General features: G+C 45.9%; 1 protein-coding gene across 1 annotated transcript; it reads right to left on the reverse strand.

Annotated features, from left to right (window-relative positions):
* Window positions 1–2,371: 2,371 nt before the first annotated feature.
* LOC1277729 (uncharacterized) lies at window positions 2,372–4,151 on the reverse strand. The gene is made up of 2 exons (XM_061659687.1): window positions 4,015–4,151; window positions 2,372–3,096 (listed from the first exon to the last, which is right to left on the reverse strand). Exon 2 carries the CDS (start codon window positions 3,086–3,088, stop codon window positions 2,804–2,806), a length of 285 nt encoding a protein of 94 aa, XP_061515671.1. The 5' UTR covers window positions 3,089–3,096; window positions 4,015–4,151; the 3' UTR covers window positions 2,372–2,803.
* Between the last annotated feature and the right edge of the window lie 5,493 nt (window positions 4,152–9,644).

Raw genomic sequence — 9,644 nt, forward strand, 5'->3', positions numbered from 1 at the left:
TTACATGGTTTGAAATGTTAATCCTTCTATAGCGTTACTTGCTGATGTAATGATTTAAATATGCTTAATATCCTGCATAAATTTCCCTAATTTTAGTTCAAAACAAGATTATGACGCTTGTGTTCAATGAAAAGGAAAGTGATCCTCACATGGCTGGATCTGGTTCAATTTTAATGTAATTTTGAACTACAATAATCCGATAATCATTTAAAGTTATAAAGATATCTGATCGAAGAGGGCAAACCATAAGTTAAGCAGAGTTTAAATAATGCTCCAACAGTTAACACATTTCTCCACAAAAAAAGATCACTTCTGCAAGATCTATACACCATTAAATCGATTCAAAATTAGCATACAAACTAGATCTTATTTCACAAAAACAACTTCTTCAAACCGGATCCACCATATGCCGGTCGCTCATCGCTATCGCCGGCCCGGCTTCTCCCAAATGCGCTCCCTACCACGAAAAGAACGAATTTGAACCAATGGCACCACCCCGCTGCCATTACCCTACCCCCGCCTATAACCCGTTCCCTTGACTTTGCGCGAACCATTTGGATAGAAAACTAATTAGCATAAAATATTGCACCCAGCGTGTGGCCCACCACGTCATGCAGCTGAAGATGCTGCCGTTAGAGGCTGGTCTGCTGATTCGGCTGGTTCGATTCTACCACCGAACAATCTGGTCGTTGGCCATGGCCAAGGGGAAAGCCATCACCTTTGGCGCGTAGCACTTTGGCGCTTACCGAATGTAAAAGTGATCGAGTAGGTCGATCGAGCGCTGCTTAGCGATCCAGTAAAAAAAAACTTTTAGTTTCATCGATCTGCCACACCGTGTGAAAGGTGTGTGGAGTCGATTTTGACCTGGAGCAAAGCCTGGTGCGTGAAGGTGAGAAAATGGTGGCGAGGAACTTTGGTGGCCGATCGAGTTGCCCTTGGCTTGGATCGACCGAAGATATTATGGTAATTCGGTTGAACCCATTGAGCTTCTGTCTCTCCAAAAATAAGACTGCCACCCTTCTGGCCAGCCGCCAACGTGTCAACGTGGTTGAGGTAGCATCGCAAGGCCAGCATCAGCGCAAGCAACCATCCCACCATCAGCCGAAAAGAGTGGTAGAAAGTGGCGATCGAATGGTTCCGCTGAATAGGACCTTGCTCTCCTCGCATGGAGGATTTTGCTGCATTCGAAATAGGAATTAGTATCTTGCATCTAAAACTGATTCTATGTATCCCGATAAATGCTGATAATTGAATGAAAGTGATCTTTCTTCCCATGCAGCCTGTGCCACAGCCTGTGCCATCGAGCATGTGCGATCACTTTGACACCCCTGCTGATAAGCGATCATGCGAAGCTAAAGGTTAGAGCTAGCTTGCTCCCGGGGGGGTTTTTCACCACTAATGCAATGCAAATTAGTGTGTCGTTTGTAATCGTGTTAGTAGAGCTAAAATAAGAGTTTAAGGTCGAGCAATCGATTGGGGGGCCAGTAGATTGAAGATACGGAAATGAACGCTATACAGAAGGAAACATAGTTTGCAGAAAAAAGGTGACGATCTCCATATTAATGAATCCCGTATTGCAACATACCGTAAGTGTGGGTTCGTTCCTATGTGAAGACACATCCACTTTTGCGACATCCAAACGAGCTCTGCGTTTGTTAATAGCGTTTCAAGTGTTCCAGCTTCTTCAAGCTGTGGTTTCCCAGCAACGCGAACCACAGTAACGAGCCTTAACGCTCGACAACGAACCAGCGCTCAGCGACAAAAGCGCGATAAGATTTATGGATTGTTGAGCGCTATAAATGGTGCGTTCAAGACCGAAAAGTGTCGTCATAAAAGAGGGACAAAGAAAAGAAGCGGTTGGTGGTTTGGAAAATGGTGACCACACGGTGACGCTTCTTGGAAGCTGTGTCCCCCGGTTTATGATCTCTAACAGCGTCTAATAGGCGTTCCTAATGATCTATGGAATAGGAGACAAAGTAGTTACAGGAACACACCGAACAGGGATTCGAGGGTCGTCGGCAAGACATTGTGGTGCTAACGTTTAAGCTAATGGGACCTCTCGAAACAAAACCAGATATTAAATCCTCCCTCCTTGGTCAAGTTCACCAGTGTGAAGATCTTGGACATCCGCTGACGGACGGGGGGCTTCTGTATGTTCAGTAACGGTCAGTTGGACATGTTCAAGGTCCTATTTGAAGTACCGGCCGCATGTGCAAATGGACCAATGTTTGCATCGTCTCGAATCATCCGTAAATAGCCCCCGTACGATCACGTAATGTTTCTGCCAAATGCTTGCACAATACCATCTCTTCTTCCTCTTCTTCCTCTGTTTCTCCTCCCCACGGAAAAAACACATAAAAAACATTGAAAGTTTGTTTGAACGGTGTTGTTATTATTGTTTCATCTTGATTTTTCGCATCCCTTTTGTACATCTTCCTCTCTCTCCAGGGCTGTTGACGCATTCCTATCTCTCTCTTGTATGTCCTTTTTCCTTCTCTCTGGTTCTCGCTTATTAAGTTTAAAAAGTCAACATTTGTAACATAATAAAAAAAACAAACACGCACGCACGCCCGCACGCACACACACACACGCCCATTCTGTCGGTACAGAAAAGTGTGTCTTAAACATTAGACAGCTTTGTAGGTGGCACCTTCGTGGAAGAATAGCCAGCACTTCAGGCAGTTAGAACATTGCGTCTTCGTCACTTCCAACGAGATCCAACGGCCTTAACACCCGTCAAATCATTCGTTTTGGGGAAGGGACGAAAACAAGGGTGGACGGAAAGGTTGGGACAGATTGGAGATTAGACCTGGCCGACCTGATCGACCTGCGACTGCAGGTTGGTGATGACTTCACGCGGCACCTGATCGCCGAGCAGCTGGAACAGATCGACGCGCTGGCTGCCGGGGACGGACTCGAGGGCGGCCACCTGAATGCCCTGCTGCACGCCCTGGATCTGGGCGTCCTGCGGGATCAGCTGCTGGGACTGGGCCTGCCGGATGGCTTCATCGGTCAGGGCGCCACCGTCGCGCTGGGGCGCGGCCACGGCCAGGGCAACGAGGGCGAACAGGCAGATAGCAACCTTCATGGTGAGACCTGTGGAGTTGAAACCCAAAGCATTGGGAAATGAAGGGTTGAAGTTAATGACTGTGTTTTTCTTACTGCCCGCTTCTTCAAAATACGCTTAATGAGATGAGCTCCCCCCCCCCCTTGAAGACAAGATCTACGAATGAAGGGTTCTTCGAAGGAAACTGATCATCCCCGCCGGGCTGCACCGAAACACCCGAGCTGTGTTGGGTGATCGAACAACTTTGCGGGTGAGGGCGAGACGCCAACAACAGCGTGTTTCGTAATCGAGCGTTTCGAGACCCGCTTGGGAAGTCATCGCACAACTTGCCGATCATCAGTTACAAAAAACAAGCGGCACCAACACACACCGACACACACAGACACATTCACACACCGAGAGTCTCCGAAAAACCTGTGTGTTTCCTTCGGCGATCGCGACCCGGTCCGGCCGTCTTTGCCCTTCTGCACCAGGTTGGTGAGTGTTTTTCTTGCTCCTTTCATCTCGCGATCGTGACAGAGTGGCCATCACAGGCTCCTTTTCCTTTTCGCTTGCTGCTCAGCTTCTCGGCGGTTCCATTGCTCACACTAACCTCAGCCTGGTTCAGCCCTCCCATGATTCCCCTTCCTTGAACGCGATTAACAATTTCACTTTCGATGGCATTGAGCTTTCTTGCGGGAAACGGCACGAACTCCCGGGTCGATCCGTGTGGCATTACGCTTAGGTTGATTTTTGCGCTCAGCCCTCCACTCGGGCTCACATCAGAAGAAAAAAACAACCGTCCATTAATCAACTTTCCGGACCAAGCAAAATGCAGCCCACTGTCCGGGTTAGCACTGATGTTAACTTCACCTTTGGTTTGTGTCCAGTCGCCACATAAACGTTATCCCCCCAAACACTGAAGCGGTGCTGACCCAAACCGATCCTCCCCCAAAACCGATACGTACCTGAAATTGGGAAAGTCCTACGGATCGTAGCGATGGAGCAAGCGACGTAGATGCTGGTTGTGATGGCGCACGGTGCCGGGCAACGATTAAAGTGTTGGCGCCAACGGTACGTTCGGTTTTATATCTACCATCCCCACCCCGATGCGCGCTACTATGTGCGAGGGGGGAGGTGTGTTGCAGTCGATCGTGTCTTCGCGCTAGCCCGGTGGCTTGGTGGAGGGTGCTATCCCTAGTGCTACCCGCCAACCGGTGCTGCCCGTCGTCGTCGTCGTCTTGATGTGCTGGATGCTCCACAGGCTTTCTTGCTTGCTGGCCGAAGGGGGATGAATATTTATGTTTGTGGTTTTGTTTTTTCTTCCCCCATTTCATCAGGTGAGACACCTTCGTCGCATCGCGCACGCCCGTCTCGTCCCTCGCTTCTTCTACGACCCATTTGGATGCTAATGATCGTTTGCCTTAGAGCCTCATAGGTTTTGGGAAACGAAACGAAGTCGTGAGCCTCTTTTGCTGTAACACCCGATTCGTTCTTCATTGCTGTTCGAAAGAGAAAAAAAGGTCTAACAACCAATAAAATTAGATTATTGGAGGAGCTCCTTCATAGTAACTTCAACTGCAAGAGCACGTTAAGAAGCTTTCGACAGCGCTACAGTTCCTGCTTGAGCAAATCATAAGCAAAAATCGCGCAAAGCTCTCCTCCTCAAGATGGATGGTTCACTTTCATGAATCATACTACACTTGAGCTCCTGGAACAGGTTTCCTCCAGGGGGGGATTATATTGCCCGCCCGGAGAGACCAACACCGGAGAGAGATGGTGCTAAATTGCCACCAGCGGATGATCGATGGCATTGATGGTTAAGTGACAAATTCAACAGGTTGTGCATAGGGGCGTTTTTTAAACCTTTTCGTTTGATCGATGATTGTTTAATCCAAGCAGCACGGTAGCTGTTTGCAACGGTTGCTACCGTAATGGATGACATCGAAATTTTGCCGGCAATTTAGCAAGATTCGGATGGGTTGCGAGATTGATGTGTTGTTGGGAAAATACGTTCAATAAGAACAAATTCAGAGAAAGAGCTAGGGCACGCGATAGGCCAAAGACAATGTGCATTGAATCGTTCAGGAAGTACTTTTCCTAGTCATCCAATCAGAATCAGAACGTGATCAAGAATGCGTGGTGTGCCGAAGTCTGTTTTAGTACAGACGGTTGTTCTAAATCGTCTTCATCGCAGCATGCCATAAACGGTTCGCTCAGCTGCTTCGTTGTTTACTTCTTGGTCCTAAAGCTTGGAGATGTTTTCCATAAGAAGAGAGCTTTTGTGATCTTGCTTCTTCTTCTTTTTTCTGTTAATAATTGTATTCTTTCAGGAAATGTTTGTAAAATGTTGCTTAAGCTTTGCGTTTTAAAATATGCCTTTCTTTCTTTATAAAGGCCTTACAGTTAGTTTTGTTTATGCTACCCCTCTTTTCACTGTTTAAGTTTGCATAGTAAGGACCTTCGTTCGAAAGGTATTTAAATCCTGATCATTTCCTTTGATGGATTGTAACAATAAAACGCTATTGTGATGTATTTCGCTTAGGACCATACAGTGGAGGCACACTCAAGTTATGCCTCTAATTGTTATTATGTATTATCCCAAATATTTGCTAACTTTGCTAACTTCTTGGACAGTTTGAGCAACTGTTTGTCCAACCCACGATTTGGAATATTGCTGTCACATATGGATCAGGATACTTTTTGACCATACTAGTTCCAACAATCAGGCCGATGTCTTTAAAAAACTCATGATAAACCAAAAAAATAATCATTACTAATTTTCTGAACTTGTATTCTATTCTTAGATGTTCTTTATAGTCACACAAAGTACAAATACAGGATGTTGACAAACATTACTGTCGAATTTCGGCCAATATTTGCAACCTACGCCGTCTTTTTTAAAGGAATAAACACTGTCCCACTTTCGGGGGACCTTAATTTTATGCCGTTTTCCGAGATTTCTAAGATATTGGCCTGATTTTTTCTTCTTGCAGGAGCATAACTAAAGACTATCCTCAAAGGCATGCGAAAAGTGGTTTAAACAGCTGTCCAGGAAGCCTGAAAGTCACAATATAGGTGAAAATATGTGCTGTCCGACTTAAGGATGCCACCATCGTCCATAATCAGTGCCACAACTTGAGGCATAGATCGCTGTTGTTGAAGCTAAAAGTGGCTGATTAAGTTGAAGAGCAACCACCACAATAGGATGGCTGCCGATGATTAGGAACCATTCAGCGCCATTATCTTGCGCGTCCATGAGACGAGCTAAAGCGTCATTGAAATTCGAATATCAAAACATGTTCCACGCAAACAGGCAGTTCGTTCGGAGTTCAGCGTGTAAGGAGACATACAAAACATACGATCGACGTACAGTAACAACTAAAATACATTTATTTTCCCTGCTAGTATACACTATCTTTGATGCTATCCAGTGAACACAAACGACCAAAGCCCAGACGCACAGCACAGCGGCGCGCTCGTACCGAGATGTCGTTGCACTTGAATGCGCCCTGCGCGAGATGTTTTCCAGAGAGGTGCATTGGGCCCTTGAGTTCGGCTTCACTTGGTTTTGTTTTTTCTCCTCTCTTTCTCTCTCTCTCTCTCTCTCTCTCTCTCTCTTTTGTACCGGAAATAGTCCGGTAGAAGAAGCCAGCAATTTAAAGTTCTAATGTTCTTAAGAATAGTAATATCCACACGTTAGACACACACCAACACAGCGCACACCATTGCACGATGGTGAACGGGTGAGAGTTGTGTGGGTAATGCTGCTTAAATCAGTTGAATTGGTCCATCTCGTTGTCCTGGTAACGGTTTGCAGAATGTCAAATATCCTTGCGAGACTAAAACACTTGCTCCTGCGGGGTTAAGGGAGTATTTCTGGCACGGACGAGCGCGTCATCCACGCTGCGCTGCAGCGGCGGGAACACCTCGGGCGCATTCGGGACCAGCTGGACGAATTGGTTGATCGCAACGGGCTGATCAAACGGAACGTTCTCGAGCTGGTTGACGAGCGGGACCGGCAACGGTCCAGTCAGCAGGGGCTCGTCCGGCCGGACGTAGCCCCGCTGCAGGGCTACCTGGTACACATGGTTCCAGTCCTCTTGGACGTAGTTTTGTGGCCTGGCCAGGCCGACGGCCACCACGGCAAGCAGGCAAAGGGCAACCTTCATCGTCTGTGGGATACTGTAAAATTCGGAAACGCACTCGGTAAGGGAAACAGCACTCTACAACAGCAGCCAAACGAACACGAACACACAACCCACCTTATCCAGTGCAGTAAACCGAAACGATAGAACGCTGTCTCTGCGGTAGATGGCTTTATATGAAGCGCTCCCTTCTCCTGAAATTCTCAATTTCCAAACGGGCTTTCAGACCAGCTCTACTGATATGAGGTTAGATGTGTGTGTGTGTGTGTGTGCGCGTGTGTGTAAAAGTGATGTTGATAGTGGATTCTCAGTCTAGCTTTTTCCCGCACATCTTCAACGCTGTTGGTGGGAAGAGTGTGGGTCAAAAACGCCGTCAAATCCACCCCAACAAAAAAAAAAAAGAAAACCATAAAGATAGAGCACGAACACGCATGAGCTGAAGTGAGACACGATCGAGCTAATTTGCATCTTCCTTCAAACGGTTCAAGATCAATTAAAAAAAAAGAAGAAAGAATAACAAACAAAAAAACATGAACCTTCCAACCTCCTCCGGGCGGCTGTGACAGTATGGGTGTCAACGTATTCTCGCATGCGTTGAAATCGGGCAAAGACAACCATTTTGCATACGCCGAGTGGGAAGAATAACTTCTCGAAAAGCAGTCGAAAAAAAACGGACTATTTGGAGCGGGCATTCTTCCGCTTTCCGCCCGTACCCGTCCCATCCGCTTTACTCCGTTTATTGATGAGACTTTTAAGTGAAAACCTTACACGAAGCTCGTTTCCCTCTAATCCTACTACTCCCCCCCCCCCAAGCAAGATAGGGGTGGAAGATGCTCAACCTTGCCGTACAGGCTTGCCTTCTTCTTAGCACAACGCTTTGTTCGGGGGCTTTTTTCTACCCTGTGCTGGTGATCATTGTGATCGTGCTGATAGGAAGAGAAGACAAAACCTGTTGTAAATGCGGATTTTGTTGTTGTTTGTTATTGTTTGTAGTCGTATTCTTGTTCACTGTAGGAGCTTTTCGGTAGTGTAGTGCTTCATTTCCAGTTTTTTGGGGGGGTTTTGTATTTTGCACAAAGTTTATTGGTCTTGTACAGAAGAAGGGAAGTGGAAAATATCTTTTGAAATTTAAATATTCCTTAGCAGAGTCAGAATATCGCTCTGGAATGTCTGGAAGCTGACCAACAAATAGAAAAAAATAAAAATGAAGCATGAAAAAGAGGATCGTCTTCAGTATGTTTGTTTGTGTTTCAGCATGCCTTGCTAGGGATCAACGTTCTGATCGGTTTGCTGCAAACTGCGAACGTTGCTGTTGTTTACTCGCTTCCGGAAGAGTAGAATTCAAGCACTAGCGAGAGGTAAACAAAGATTCACTCTTAGTGATATCATCGGCTTTAAAATGCTTAGAATTGAATACGAATTTTTGTTTTTATCGTTTAAAATGTATATTTCATCGCAAATTTTGTCGCCATTCTTCTTATCCATCCATCTGGCCCGACAACCCCGCACCAGGCATCAAGGCAAACACCAATCTAATACATTGGAGAATTGAGGGGAATGGGGAGGTTAAAAAACCATATTTTCGAAGTTAATTTTGGAACTGTGAGCAGCGATTTTTACGAGTTTTCCTCCTACATTGTCGAACAAACTGGTTTTGTTGGTGTGCGAAGAACGTTTTTTTGGGAAATACACACAAAGAGACAGCAAAGACATCGAGCAAGATGAGCACAACATGAAGCAGCAGCTGTAAGCTGGCATCGTCTCTTGGCGACAGTTCGCGGCAAACACGGTACGCCAAGGATGCGTTTTGTTATAAATAAAACGCTCAAAGTGATAAGCAAGGATGCACAGCGAAAGGGGTCGTGGTAGGAAAATGTCAAACCAATACCGCTCTGCACTTCCTCATCTTGGTGGTGCTTGATTGAGCAAGATGAGTTGATCTGTCCGTTCGTGGCTTAGGGGGTTTTGTAGCTATAAAACAGTCTTTTTTGTATTACAAAACACTCAACCACAACACTGAAGGCACAGTGCGCGTTTAATACCCTTTATTGGCTGCAAGTTTGTTTCTTCTTAGCTTTTTGCAAAAAACGAACAGAAGCAAATGTTAAAATTCGCTTATCTCTTATTAGTTGACCTCGAAATAAAAAAAAAAACCCCGATCATATTCAGTGTGTATTAAACCGTCCATTGAAAAGCGATTTGCTTCAAATAATTCCACCCGATTGCATAACGCGCCAGACGAAAACAAAACCATCAATGCCATCAAATAATACGCAATCGCTACCGAAACCCATAAGCAAATGTTTGCGATAATAGCTTGGAACCTGTGCGTTCACAGTTTACGGAGTGGGACGGCGAAGAAATTGTACGGCATTTGTGAGACAGTGGCGATTTTGCAGCGAAGAGGCGAACGGAAGCGAAGAGAGCGAGAAACATAATCGATCGCTACC

Source organism: Anopheles gambiae, chromosome 3 (assembly GCF_943734735.2).
Source record: "Anopheles gambiae chromosome 3, idAnoGambNW_F1_1, whole genome shotgun sequence".
In the NCBI taxonomy this organism is placed as follows: domain Eukaryota; kingdom Metazoa; phylum Arthropoda; class Insecta; order Diptera; family Culicidae; genus Anopheles; species Anopheles gambiae.

What these genes read in the sequence shown, in the direction of transcription:
- LOC1277729 (XM_061659687.1), bottom strand. Translation starts at nt 3,088, where the DNA reads ATGAAGGTTGCTATCTGCCTGTTCGCCCTCGTTGCCCTGGCCGTGGCC.